This window comes from Panicum hallii, chromosome 4 (genome assembly GCF_002211085.1).
Source record: "Panicum hallii strain FIL2 chromosome 4, PHallii_v3.1, whole genome shotgun sequence".
In the NCBI taxonomy this organism is placed as follows: domain Eukaryota; kingdom Viridiplantae; phylum Streptophyta; class Magnoliopsida; order Poales; family Poaceae; genus Panicum; species Panicum hallii.
The window spans coordinates 50,134,809-50,149,712 of NC_038045.1; the positions used below are offsets into that span (position 1 = coordinate 50,134,809).

Below are 14,904 nucleotides of genomic sequence, written 5' to 3' on the forward strand. Positions count from 1 at the left end.
AGCGGCAGACCCTCCATAATCCCCTCTATTGGATCACCTATTCATGACGTCATGCTCTGTGATACGAAGTCTCCTTAGTTCGCGGCAGACTCGACAAACTGTGTTGCTTGGTGGTGGCATCACAATTTGACGCATGGTGCTTTTTGTTCCTCTTGAGTTTCTTCTAGTTTAACTAGTACAATGATGTTGCCGTTCTCTTCTTTCTCACTTTATGTGCCTCTTGTGCTTGGATTTCTCGTAAACTATCTGTACCCTATGCTTACGAGTAATAACGTGCGCAAACGAAGGTAAGTTGAAATGTTGAATGTAAGAAATGCAATACAGTCATGGACGTCCATAGTGTCAAAAGTTGGAGTGCAGCTGTTTTGCTTTTGCAGTTGCAATAGCTGCTTAGCGAGAGTGTAGCAAAGCCGCGACTTGCAAAGGAGGAACCTCAGTCCCACGCAAAGGATCTGCCAACTGGTGGCGTGCCAATGGCTACCACCCACCGCCCACGGATCGCGATCCGCGTGACGCCTCCAAAATCGAATCGGCGCCCTCCGTTCGAACGCAATCCGACGGCTGCCCACGCGCACGGCCAAATTCCAAACAAAAATTTTCCGCGCCGCGAGCACCAAATCCACCCGCCTCCTATTTATACCTTCCTGGTCTCGCCCCCAATTCCCCACCGTCTCCAGTTCAAACCACCGCGCAGCCTCTCCAGAGTCCAGATTCCCCATTCCCCCCCTCCCGCCCGACCTCAATCCCCCCGCGACGAGATGGCCCGCACGAAGCAGACGGCGCGCAAGTCCACCGGCGGCAAGGCCCCGCGGAAGCAGCTGGCGACGAAGGCGGCGCGCAAGTCGGCCCCGGCGACCGGCGGCGTGAAGAAGCCGCACCGCTTCCGCCCGGGCACCGTTGCGCTCCGCGAGATCCGCAAGTACCAGAAGAGCACGGAGCTGCTCATCCGCAAGCTCCCCTTCCAGCGCCTGGTCCGCGAGATCGCGCAGGACTTCAAGACCGACCTCCGGTTCCAGTCCTCGGCGGTCGCCGCGCTGCAGGAGGCCGCGGAGGCGTACCTCGTCGGGCTCTTCGAGGACACCAACCTCTGCGCCATCCACGCCAAGCGCGTCACCATCATGCCCAAGGACATCCAGCTCGCGCGCCGCATCCGCGGGGAGCGCGCCTAGGCTCGTCGCCGGTGGCGGCCTGGATGCTAGTAGTAGCTCGTAGTGGTGGAACTGCGGAAGGAATGCTGTAACTTGCAGTGCCTGTCAGATGATTTCAGCCTCTGGTTTTTACCAATGGAGATCTCCTAGGTGTCGTGCTGAATTCTCTCTCGCGCATCTTCGTTCTGCTGATTGGGCTTTACCAGCGGAACGATTTCTTCGGTGTGTGATCGGAGCATGTGAAATCTCCTGCCTGTGTTGAGCGTTGTGGTCTGTTCCCTGATGAAGAAGAAAACCATGGTGCTACCAACGTGGTGTTCGTCTCTCGATCTCGATTCTCGAAGACGGCCCTGCTGCAGCAGTGACGTGCTGGGCCGTCAAGGTTGGGCGATTTCGTAGCTCGGCCCACTGTAGTGATGACAAAAGCCTAGTTAGCAGCAGTTTTTCAGCCCCCACCGGAATTTCCATCTGTCCTGTCCTTCGGGTAAGCACTGCAAAGATGAAATGTATTGGGCTGGCAAGATGGGCATTTTTTTCAAACCGGCCCACTAGACTAATCGTGATGTTGTTGACAGCCAGTCATGCAATCGGCTTTGTGCAATCTATTTTAAGAACGAAACACGAAACGGTGTCAGCTCCAAAACCGCCACACCAGAGTTTTTAGGACTTAACCTAGAAAAAAGAGTTTTTTAGGACTTTGTACAAGTTTTTTTTAGAAAGAAACACGAAGCGGAAGCAAAAGAGTGCGAGTCCAATTAGGGAGACAGCATCCGTGCCGGCTCCGTTCCTGCCGCTCGTGCCGACCGGCTCCCGCGGTGGCGCGGCGTCGGGACGGACCGGCCGACGTCGCCCTGCGGCCGCTGCGACGACCTCGCCTCGTCAATCTTGCTACTAGGCACGGGCAGGGCCCCGTCCGCGGCCGCGTCGTCGCGCCCGCGCACGGCGGCGTCGGCGGGCGCGCGGCGCGGCACGACGGCGGCGGCCAGGCGCCATAGCTTGGGCAGGAGCTGCACCATGTAGACGACGTAGAGGGCGAAGAGCACGAAGGCGGTGAGCACGAGGGTGTACTTGGTCGTATGGTCCTTGCGCGTGCTGCCCGCCCAGTAGGCGCCCATGAGCCCCACCATGTCGAGCACGACGACGATCTCCAGCGCCACCACCCGTGCCTCGGAGGCGTAAAACGACCTGTTCATCAGCAGGATGATGATCGCCAGCGACGTCACGAACGCCGTCGAGTTGAAGTAGAAGAACATGTAGTACCTGCAGCAATCTATCATTACATATCTCGCGGAAAACTAGTTTTGTTATAATCCCTGTCGCATCGTAGGATGTTTGGTTGCTAATTATAAGTATTGAATATAAATTAATGATAAAACAAATTCCATAACCTCTGGATTTCTTTAGATGAATCTAAGTCCATGATTAGCCCATGTGCTACAATAAATATATGCTAATTATGAAATAAGTAGGTTTAATAGATTCGTCTCGCGAATAAACTCTAGGCTTATGTAGTTAGTTTTATAATTAGTTTATGTTTAGTCTTTCTAATTGGTATCGAAATATTTGATGTGACAGAATTTATTCTAAGCATCTGGAATCCAAACAACACCACCTAAAATTCTTCTTCCTAGCTAATAATCTTCCTAATTAAAAAGAAGATTCATTCGAATAATATAATGCATTATTTTTCACCGTCTACCTCTTGGTCTTGGGAAACGGGGACTCGAGCACGGACGTGCCGGCTGATAACTTGCCGTCGAAGCCGTCGAGGTGACCGAGGCGACTTGCACGGCGACCACCATGAGCCAGCCGCGCATGTCGTTGAACCACTTCGCCCGCATCTTCTTGGGGTCGTCGCCGTCCTCGCCCTGCTGCTGCCCCCGCATCGGCGGCCACTCGTCGTTACGCTGCTGCAGGTACAGCACGCCGCTGTACGCCGGCGGCAGTACCGTGCCAGCCGCGGAGGAGCCGTCCGCGGCGACGGGAGAGACGAGGACGCGCACGGGCCTGGCGGCGGGGGGCGGCGCTTCCTGGGCGACACCCTCGACTTCGCTGGCCGTCGCGGCCGACGACGGAGGCGCGCTGCCGGCACGGCCGCCCATGGCATCCTCCGAGGACATGGCCGCGGTCGGTGGAACCGGATGCACCGGCGGGCGCGCGCGATCTCTCTGGCTTCCCTGGTGATCAGCTGGAGCCGTCGAGCCCTGCAGTGATCCGGCACTGATCGTGCTAGTGTTTGGGTCGGATTTATATAGCACGGGCCGACGGGCGTCTCCATGGAACCAATCATTCTGACTGCTGAGCAGTGAGGAGTGAGGACCATCGGACCCAAGTCTTTGTCGCGATTTATTGGAAAGGTTGGAAACGGATAGGAACGGGGGAAAACTTCTAGCTTGCGATTTCGATCACTGTAGGGTGTTGCATCTCTGGCTGTTATCACCTTTATGGACTGCTGACTTTGGTGCGGCGACTTCCCCGCTCGACGGGTTCGAGGATGATGAATGGATTCTGTAAGAACACGTGTTCCCGTTCAGGGATTGGACTCTGGGAAACCAGTAGCCTATTCTTATTTTTATTTTTCTTTTTCTTTTTCCTTTTCTTTTTGAAAGGTGTTTTTTTTTGGGTACATTAGCCTGTCTATTCCAGGGGCTACTTGCTCTTCTTTCCTGTTTGAGTGGAGGAGTTTGCGAGTCATTCTGCTGGTATGCTGATTTGGGCTGTATAGAAGCCCAACACTGTCATAGCTGGGCTATTATTGGCCCAGCTCGTGAAGTGTAGAGAAACAATGGTTTTGGTGGGCAGGGCCGACAAAAAAGAAATTAGCTGTTTCCGCTACACGGCCCAGTCTACTGATGCTGGCGGGCTGGCGGCCTAATAGCCCAGCACTCCCCGCCCAGCAGGCGGCCATGATCCCCACCTTGTCGAGCACGACGACGACCTCCAGCGCCACCACCCTGGCCTCGGAGGCGTAGAACGAACGACCGGTTCATCAGCAGGATGATGATCGCCGACGACGTCAGGAACGCCGGCCGTCGTGTTGGAGTAGAAGCTAAGAGCACGCCGTACCGGGCAGGGCTGATGGTCCGATCGCGTTGACTCATGGTGACCTGGTCCTTCTAACACCGTTGCTGACACCATGCGTGCTATTCAGAACAGGTAGGAATGCACGACGGAACCAAGTCAATCCCTGCTCCTTTGGACTCGGTTTCTGTTGGAATATTTGGATCCAATAGTGTAAATATCCACTATGTAAATTCAAATAATTGGATGTAAATCTCAATAATTTTCAATAAAATTCAAATAATTTCAATAAAATCTCAAAGGTTCATTAGTGCAAAAGTGTATGGCAATAAGTTAGTCCCACCATGCTAGTGGAGGTGGAGAAAATCCAACTTAAATAGTTGGATGCTCTTCATGCTTTGCAGGTGTGGGTGAGAGGAAGAAGAAAGAATACGTGCGCGCTCGCTCGCCTTGCCGGGCTCGGGCGAAGGGCACGTGCATGCGACGTGCGTGTGAATGGTTCACCAAAATCCGGTCCAATCCTTACGGGAACGCAACATCTTTTTGCAGATTTATTTTGCCACTTTGAATCTGTTACGGATTTCACGCGCGAAATTTTTGGAACTCGTAACCTATTTGTTTTTTGGGACGCTAAAAATCCTAGCGGTTTCTTCCTATAAATACGCACGGGTGCCGGCTAGAAATAGAATACAACAGAAGACGCACAACACGCCTCGACGTGCCTGCTGCGCCGCCGCGTACGCTACTTCATCCCGTTCGTCGGCGTGCACTGGCGATCGGGAGAGCAGATCTCGGAACCTCGTCCTCAGCGATCTTGCACTGGGAGAGGGCGAATAAGGTTTTTGAAAAGCGCTCTGCGCGACTGCTCGAACGCTTCCACATCACCGTCCTTTACATCCTCATCACCACGGCTCGTCTTCCTCCTTATCAGTGGGGCGTGACTCGACGTCGTCAAGCGCACGGAGGTGCTGATCATCGCCGTCGTCTTCTTTACACGGTTATTCCGGTCAGTCTAGAGACGTATGGTTTTCTATCCCTAATTATGTCTTTCATACCTAGTATGATCTGATTAGGGTTAATCTTGCTGCTGCAATATTTTATCTTAAATCACTTGATCAGCATATTTATATATGTTCGTTTTCTGTACGCAATTTTCGTCATGGTCATGATTTATCTTCGGATTAATTTAAAACTAAAACTCTTATTTATTCCACCAATTTCTTGCTACCTGCCGATGCGCATTAACTTCGATGCTCGTTTTTTTTGCTTGGATGGCTTCAGACAGGGATAGAAAAATGATTTCCCTTTGTATACCCATCCGTCTTTGGACTCGGAGGCTGGGATTTGATGAAATAATCGCCCTACTGCTACGCCTTTCTCTCTTCCTCTTTGAATCAGAAGGAATTCTGCGAGTGTCTCCGTTCTGGCATTCTGAAATGGGACGGGACGAGACGAGACGAGCCCCCAAGCCTAAGCCCAACGGGTCTTGCTGGCTCCGACATAGGGCATTGTATCCGCTGGGCACGAGCAGAAAGTGCTCAAATGCGCACATTGCTATCCCGCCGTCCAACTCCCATCCAAAGGTGCGAGCCGTTTTTTCGTTTTAGCCCTCCCGCACACAGGGACCGAACCAAAACTTTGGGGCTTCTCGTCTCCCGCGAAGCATGTGGCTTGTCGTAGAAGGATCTCCCGTTCCCGCGCAAGAACGGAGCGGCGCGCGGGTGAAAGGATCGATGGACCAAGAGGGGGGGGGGTGAATTGGGCCTTTTTCAATTTCTAAAACAAGATAAAGCAACCTTAACCTATGCAAAACTAGAAAGGCACCAATTCACCAACCGGATAACTAAACAACCTACACAAGCTAGATAAGATGAAAAGAGATAAAGCCTAGCAAGGTAGAGCTAACTAGTGATCCCTAAATCAAGCACATGAACGAATTGCATGAAAGATAATGCTTGAAAAGGTAAAGTGGACAAGGGACAACCGGATTTTTCCCGTGGTATCGATGTGTTGGCACACACCCCTAATCCACGTTGTGACACTCTCAAAGAGTATTGTCACCTCCCAAGTCACCAAGACGAGGGCGCTCACTAAGAGTCTCCGTTCACCATCCCGGTGTGGTGGAGATCAAGCCACGTACAAATCTTATCTCCGGGCTTCCACAATCTTTGGCAAGCTCCGCGAGAATCACCTCGATCACCAAGATCGCCTAGGTGATGCCAATCACCAAGAGTAATAAGCTAAGGCCTTCACTTGAGCAAGAACCCAATCACCAAGAATGGATGCACACAAGCTTCTCTCTACTCAAGTCCTTAATCTTGCTTCTTGAATGATTGAATGAACAAGTGTATGAAATGTTGAAGCTCAAGGTGGCTCTTGACTATAGTATGTGTGTTTGGATGTTGTCTAGTGTCAAGAGTAGTAGAATGACCCATTGGAGGGGTATATATAGGCAGCTCACACGAATAGAGCCGTTGGAGAAAAAGCTGCCAGAAAAACTGCGTAGCGCCGGTTAATCCGACGTCCCTCCAATAGTCATCGTCGGTTTAACCGGTGAATGTAAAACTCCCCTTTTGAAAAACTAGCCGTTACTGTTTGGGAAGATTAACCGTCGTTGCATCGGTTTAACCGGTGAGTGTAATCATCCATTGATCAACAGAAATACCAAGTCACTGGACAACTGCACCGACGTCAAATTTCAAATAGCGTCGGTTTAACCGGTGAGTCTATTTGTCCAATGATCAACTGAAAACCGAGTCTCTGGACAACTGCACCGACGTCCAATTTCAAATAACGTCGGTTTAACCGGTGTATTGACTTGTCCAGACCAGCTGACCTCGTTTAACCGACGTATAGAAAACTTGAGGCGTCGGTTAATCCGGTGATAAGGATTTTTCTGGTTTTGTCTTTTCTGACTTGAGTCTTGAATGAAATCCAAATATTTTTGAGATATAAGTTGAGAACCACTTATTTGAGCTTCTAGAAACCTGAGTGACCATTGTGTGCATCCATTTTCAAATGACCATGTCCATGCTCAAGTTACTAAGCCTAAACCCCTCTTAATAGTGCGATCACTACAAAACTATAAAACCTATACTAACCTAAGTGTCCTTCTCAACCTTATGACACTTAGGACTAGAAAGATCCTTAGTCTTGACATGTTATAGAGTTGAATGCCGAGATCGCCTTTTTGAATAATGAAAGTTAGGGGCCTCTTTTGACATATAACCAAATGAGCAATAATGATTTATAAAGCTGCACAAACTCATTAGTCACAATAATGGTTGTCATTAATCACCGAAACATACCTTAAGGGCCTAGATGCTTACAATCTCCCCCTTTTTGGTGATTGATGACAACATAAACATAGATATCGAGAGAGCGAGAAAGATAAGGCACGAATAAACACAAGCAAACTCGAAAAGAAAGGAACCAAACGAAATCCATAGATATGTCTCAAAAGCTCAGCATGCTCAAATGACAAATGTACATATCCATGAACTAACATCAAATATAATACAATAAGAAACATCAAAAGTCAGATCGAGCTCTCTCTAAAGCTACCCTCCCCCTGACTCCCTCTCCCCCTTTGGCATCAAAGCACAAAAAGGCTACTGATCGGGGTGCCGCGGGACGGCGAGGAAGCGATCCGGGTCATCGTCGTCGTCGTCGTCGTCAGACGGAGGATCCTCAGTGACTGCCGGTAGCTGCTGGTCTGAAGGGCCTGCTGGTGCTGAGCTGACCGGAGGTGTAGCTGTAGTCGAGGCTGTCGTCGAGGCCCTGGTGCTAGCACTGCCTGGGAGAGGGTCCGTGGACGTAGTAGCTGGCTCAGCAGAAGATGTATCAACATCTGAAGTGGTGAGTGCTGAAGCTGCCGGCTGTGAAGACTGCTGGGCTAAGGACACCTCTCCGCCTCCCCCTGAAGGTAATGACTGTGGTACTGCGGGGAGGCCAACTGACTGCACCGCTGTGGGTGACTCCTGGAAAAGTGAGGTCGCAGGCAGAGGAGAGAAGATAGGACGACTCGCAGACCCGAGAAGTGCTGACAGTGAGAACATGATCTCCGGAGTCGCGGAAGAAGCTGGAGCAGTAGTGGCCGGAGCTGGTGTGACTGCAAGTGGAGGTGCTCCGGTGCCCTGAAGGCCTGACTGTCCTGGCTGCTGAGGGGCGAGTCCGGTGTGAGAATATAACTGTGAAATCATCCCGAACATCGCCATCATGCCCTGCTGCATCTGCTGGAACTGAGCGTCCGTCCTCTGAGAGACTCTATCAATAAGGCCGACGAAACGCTCCTCAGTCGCAGCTCGCTCTCGGGCGGCCTCCCTCTGGATCTGTGCAAGCTGGGCCTCATGGGCTCTCCTGGCCTCCTCCTGAGCACGGCGATCCTCCCTCTGCTGTGTGACCAGCTGCTGTAGTAGTGCGGTGAGCTCAGACGGCTGAGACACCTGAGACTCAGAAACTGTAGCAGTAGCAGCTGTCACTGGAGCTGGCTCTCCTGAACCTCCTGCCTCATGATCATGACTAGCTGGGGCTGGTGCAGGGAAGTACTCCTCATCCTCGGAGGAGTCTGACTCTAGGTCTGACCAGTGAATCTCATCATCTCCTCCGGGAAGCTGTGCCTCAGCAGCAAGCAGTGCCTCGTCCTCCTGGGCCACTCGGGCCTGTACCTCCGGTGACAAACGTGCCATGGCAGCTCTATCAGCCTGCCTGCCTCTCCTCCGGTCCGAAGGTGCTGTCGGTCTGTAGACGGGGAACCAGGGAACCTCGTCCTGTCTGTATACGGCACTGACTGGTGACTCAGCTGGCACTATCATGGAGCAAATGAAACTGATCCAGTGAGCATATGGGAACTGACGCACGACTCCCATCCCATCAGTGATGACATCCTCAATCTCTGCCAGTATGAAATCAACAATATCGAACGGCTCGTGAGTGAGGATGTGCAGTAGAAGCAGCTGCTGCAGACCTGTGAACCCCTCTGGGTAGCCACTCCTCGGGAGCAAAGTCCTCCGGAGTGCCATGTGAACTGCGTAGGCCTCAGGGGTCAGCAAGCTGGGGACTCTGGCGTAGGAAGCAGGGAATGGCTGACGGAAGCACTGAGAGATCGCCTCGTGAGAAGGTGCAATCCCGCCAATCATAGCCCTGCGTGGTGGATCGGCATCACCGTAGACCATCTCGTGCAGAGAGACGTCAACAAGGTCAACTCCAAGTATCCCAGCAAGTGTCGCTCTGGACAATCCAAATACCTGCCCCCCAAACATGAAGTGAACAGCTCTGCGCTCTGGGGCTATCCAAGCAGTGGCATAGAAAACTCTGACCCAGTCCTCAATGTATCTGTTCCTCTCAATCGAGAGCAACCTGGGCAGACCTCTGAAGTGCTCAAAGTGCTCGCGGACATCTGCTCCCCCTGCTGCTGTCCTCAGTGAAACCCAGTCAAGTACTCTGTGCGGAAATATCCTGTGGCCCCGCCTCTGGTAGGTCTCGTAGAAACTGGCCTGTAGAAGTGTCCAGAATCTGCGATCGACCCTGCTGTCTCGTGTCACAGGAAACCACTCCTCCTCCTGTACACTCCACCTGAGCCTCTTGACCTTCGCCGCATTGGCCTTGGTCAAGTTCTGGAGCAGTACGCCTGGCTCCAGACGCACGACAGTGTCCATGCGGAACACTGCGCGCTCGGCCGCTAGGGCCTCGGCTCGTCGAGCTGCTGCTGCTGCTGCTGTGGACCTGCGAGGCTCCTGTGGCTGGTGGCCTCCTCGCGTCCTAGGTCCGGTGCGACGCTCGGTCGCAGGTGAAGTCTCCTCTGGGGACGTCTGCCGGGTGCGGCCAGAACGTCGTAGAGCTGGTGACTGCTGTGTGGCCTGCCCCTGAGACTGCTCGGACTGGTCTGTCGCTGACTCTGACTCGGACTCTGCCGCTGAAGCTGACTGCGCTGACTCTGCTGCTGCTGCTGCGGCTCTGGTGGCCCTGGCACCTCTGACTCGGCCCATCCCTCTGCCTCTGCCTCTGCCCCTGGCTGCCGGATCTCTGATCGCGAACGGACGAGCACGTCCGGACGCCTGCTCCTCGGCGGCCTTAGCCACCATCTCGGCCCTCTCGGCCTCTCTCGCTGCGCGAGTCCGCTTGCGCGCGGGCTCCTCAACCACTATCTCCTTCCCCTTCCTCTTGTCACGACCCATCTCGATCACACGACGCGACGCAACAAACTAGGGCAAGCGAATGGAAGCGCGGCGTGAAAGAGTGAATGCGGTGCAAGGCACGTGGGCTGCGGCACGGTGGAGGTGTGAGGCGTGAATCAGGAAATGCAGGTGCGGGCGCGATGACGTGCGGGCACGGCTGGGATAGCGCGAGCGGCGATGACGCGGAAGTGGCGGCGCGGGGGCGCGCGTGAAGGCACGGGCACGGGCGGACAGCGGCGGCGTGGGCGCACGCGGGCTGCAGGCAGCGGCGCGGGTGCAAGCGGCGGCGGCGCGAGGGCGGCGGTGTGGCGGCGGCGCAATGCGGGCGGCGCAAGGCGAGGACGACGGCGGTGGTGGTGCGAACCGAGAGCGGCGGTGGACTGCGACGGCGGCGGACGGCGGCGGCGAGTGGTGGCGTAAGGGCGGCGAGAACGAAGGCGTGCGGGTGACAGAAGGCGAGGGGACTGAGGTCGTGGGCGGCGGTGCGGGAGCAAGAAAGACATATGACATGTGGACCCCGCAATTTTTCTTATCGCCGGTTGATCCGACGCTTAGGTTTTGAGCACCGGTTGATTGCGTCGGTGTAGTTTACCAGAAACCCTGTTAAAACCATATCTGTACGCCGGTTGAACCGATGATCTGAAAAGTGAACGCGTCGGTTGAACGATGCAAATAACAGTTGATTTTCAGGTCAGAATTGTGTTCTGTTCATCGGTTGATCCGATGCTGCAAACTTTGTATACGCCGGTTGAACGCCTGAAATGACTGAGCTGTGGCTGTCACTTAGTAACGCCGGTTAAACCGATGGGTATAGATCCATTGAACGTCGGTTTAACCGGTGAACCCAAAAAACCCTCTCTCAGCTCACTTTTCTATGCTAAGTCCAATGAACTTATAAGATTCAACCAAACTCAAGTTAATGGACTTGCATAGGCGACTTTACCCCTCAAAATAGGATAGCTTAATAACTTAAATAGTTTTTCTTTTCAAAATCAAGGGTAAGTCGCAAGAGAGACAAAGTGTCAATTTAAAATGTATGAGCCATGTCATAGGAATATTGAAGGAGGAAAGCTTCAAACTCACAATGACCTTGCTCACTAGGCAATAACGCACCTAACACTTTACTCTTTTCACTTCTCATGAATTAAGATCTTGCACGTAAAACAAGTCTCATTTTCACCAAGTGATCTCCTTTGTGACCTTTACGCATGCAATGATAATGCAAATTACAAACACATGCGAAAGAAAGTTAAACATGAGATGCACAACTATATGACAAGAAATGCATAACGAGAATTCAAGATCTACTTGTCAAATTTGATCCCATGGAAAGCTTCATCATGATGAGCCTTTCTACAAGCCTAGAGGAAAACAAGTGGACCACCACCTCTAGCTAAACCCTTGCTCATCACTATCTTGCCATGGTTAGACAAGTGTCCTATATGTATGCATTTTTCTATATGACATGGCAACTTACATGACGTTTGCCGCATCTAACACATTTAGCTCATTTCTTAGCCTAACAAAGGTACTCTCGTCTAAAGGTTTTGTGAAAATATCCGCCAATTGCTCCTCGGATCTCACACCTTGAAGGGAAATGTCCCCCTTGGCTTCGTGATCACGCAAGAAGTGATGGCGAATATCAATGTGCTTTGTGCGAGAGTGTTGAACCGGATTCTTGGCAATTTTTACGGCACTTTCATTGTCACAAAGGAGTGGAATTCTTCCTAGTTTCACACCAAAGTCCAAAAGGGTTTGCTTCATATATAGAATTTGGGCACAACATGCACCGGCAGCTATATATTCCGCTTCCGCGGTGGACAAAGCCACGGAATTTTGCTTCTTACTCGACCAAGAAACTAGAGAACGCCCAAGCAAGTGGCAACCCCCGGAGGTACTCTTGCGATCCACACGGCTTCCGGCAAAATCCGAATCCGAGTATCCCAAGAGATCTAAACTGGCGCCTTTGGGGTACCACAAGCCTATGCTAGGAGTGTGCTTGAGATACCGAAGGATCCTATTCACAGCAGAAAGATGTGATTCCTTAGGGTTAGCTTGAAAACGGGCACACAAGCACACACTAAACATTATATCGGGCCTAGATGCGGTAAGGTAAAGCAAAGATCCTATCATAGAGCGATAGAGGGATTGGTCAACCGGTTTACCGTCCACATCCAAGTCGAGATGCCCATTGGTTGCCATGGGTGTCTTGATTGGCTTACATTCATCCATCTTGAACTTCTTCAAGATATCTTTAGTATATTTTTCTTGATAAATGAATGTCCCTTCCTTCATTTGTTTGACTTGAAAATCAAGGAAGAAGGTCAATTCGCCAATCATGGACATCTCGAATTCCCTAGACATCATGGTAGCAAACTCATGGCTTAGTAAATCATTAGTTGAGCCAAAGATAATATCGTCAACATAAATTTGACAAATGAAAAGATCCCCGTTGACGTCTTTTGTGAACAAGGTGGTGTCCACCCTCCCGATCTTGAACCCTTGCATGATTAGGAAGTCACGAAGCCTCTCATACCAAGCCCTTGGAGCTTGTTTGAGCCCATAGAGTGCCTTGTGCAACCTATAAACATGATTAGGATTCCTCGAATCTTCAAACCCGGGAGGTTGCTCAACATAAACAAGTTCGTTAATAAAGCCATTTAAGAACGCACTTTTCACATCCATTTGATATAACTTAATATTATGATGTGAAGAGTAAGCAAGAAGGATGCGGATAGCTTCAAGTCTTGCGACCGGAGCAAAAATTTCACCGAAATCCAAACCTTCGACTTGAGAAAACCCTTTTGCCACAAGTCTTGCTTTGTTGCGTACCACCACCCCATGTTCATCTTGCTTGTTTCGAAAGACCCACTTTGTGCCGATGATGTTCTTGTCTTTCGGAGGAGCTTCGAGGACCCAAACTTCATTGCGGGTGAAATTGTTCAACTCTTCTTGCATGGCCATCACCCAATCCGAGTCCTCAAGTGCTTCCTCTATGCTAGTGGGTTCAATACAAGAAACAAACGAGTGATGTTCGCAAAATGAAGCATGCTTAGAACGAGTTCTTACTCCTTTGGAAGGACTACCAATGATTTGACCAATTGGATGATCCTTGGAGATGCGACCATGCTTCACTAGCGGTATTTGCGTGGATGCTTGTTGGGGTGGATCATGAGTGACTTGTGCTTGTGGTGGAACATTTTGCTCTTCTTGTTCTTGGACTTGGGGTGTTGGCGTTGACACATTTTCTTGAGGTAGTGGATCAATTTTATCTTGATCTTCATCCACTAGGGGTGCCGTGGAGGTGCTTGGTGTAGATGAGGAAGGTCCTCCCCCTTGATCATTGCCTTCATGCATCTCTTCCGGCTTGATATCCCCAATGGACATCTTCTTCAAGGCTTCTTCAATCTCTTCATCCCCTACATTCTCATAGCCAACAACCTCCTCTTGGGAGCCATTAGATTCATCAAACTCCACATCACATGTTTCTTCAACTAACCCGGAGGTTTGATTGAATACTCTATATGCTTTGGAGTTTGATGCATAACCAAGAAAGAAACCTTCATCACATCTACTTTCAAACTTACCGAGCCTTTTCTTCTTATAAATGAAGCATTTGCAACCAAAGACCCGAAAGTATGATACATTTGGTTTCTTCCCGGTGATGAGCTCATATGGAGTTTTCTTGAGGAGTCGGTGAGGATACACACGGTTGGATGCATGACACGCCGTGTTGATTGCTTCCGCCCAAAACTTCTCGGACGTGCCATAATCATCCAACATTGCTCTTGCTAGGGTGATGAGTGTCTTGTTCTTTCTTTCCACCACACCATTTTGTTGGGGCGTGTAGGTGGCGGAAAACTCATGTTTGACTCCTTCTTCATCGCACCATTCTTCAATCTTCATGTTTTTGAACTCGGTGCCGTTGTCACTCCGAATCTTCACGATTGGGGAATTGTATTCCCTTTGAGCTTTTCTTGCAAATGTCTTGAAGATTTCCGGAGTTTCACCCTTATCGCCTAGAAACATGACCCAAGTGTAACGTGAAAAATCATCAACGATTACTAGGCAATAGAGGTTACCACCAATGCTCTTGTATGAAGTTGGACCAAAGAGATCCATGTGTAGTAGCTCGAGCGGCTTGGAGGTAGACAACATCGTCTTGATAGGATGATGAGTTGCTACTTGCTTCCCGGCTTGACATGCTTTGCATAGCTTGTTCTTGTCAAAAGTGACGTCCTTTATGCCGGTGATCATCCCTCTCTTGTGGGCTTTCTTGAGGTTGCTCATGCCAATATGAGCAATTCTTCTATGCCAAAGCCACCCAAGAGACGACTTGGTGAAGAGGCAAGTCATGGTGCTTGTTTGCTTTGAAGAGAAATCCACCAAATAAATATTGCCATGCCTAAACCCCATGAATACCAATGACTTGTCTTTTTCATAAGTCACTACAACACCATTCTTATCAAAGGTGCACGTTAGTCCAAGATCACACAATTGTGCAATAGAAATGAGGTTAAAACTAAGTGCTTCTACAAACAAAACATTTGAAATGGATA

General features: G+C 50.8%; 1 protein-coding gene and 1 pseudogene across 1 annotated transcript; one reads left to right on the top strand and one right to left on the bottom strand.

Moving 5' to 3' along the window:
• The first annotated feature begins 711 nt into the window (after positions 1 to 711).
• LOC112889291 (histone H3.2) lies at positions 712 to 1,601 on the top strand. The gene has a single exon (XM_025955847.1). It carries the CDS (start codon positions 759 to 761, stop codon positions 1,167 to 1,169), a length of 411 nt encoding a protein of 136 aa, XP_025811632.1. The 5' UTR covers positions 712 to 758; the 3' UTR covers positions 1,170 to 1,601.
• A 152-nt stretch (positions 1,602 to 1,753) lies between these two features.
• LOC112889290 lies at positions 1,754 to 3,429 on the bottom strand (annotated as a pseudogene).
• Between the last annotated feature and the right edge of the window lie 11,475 nt (positions 3,430 to 14,904).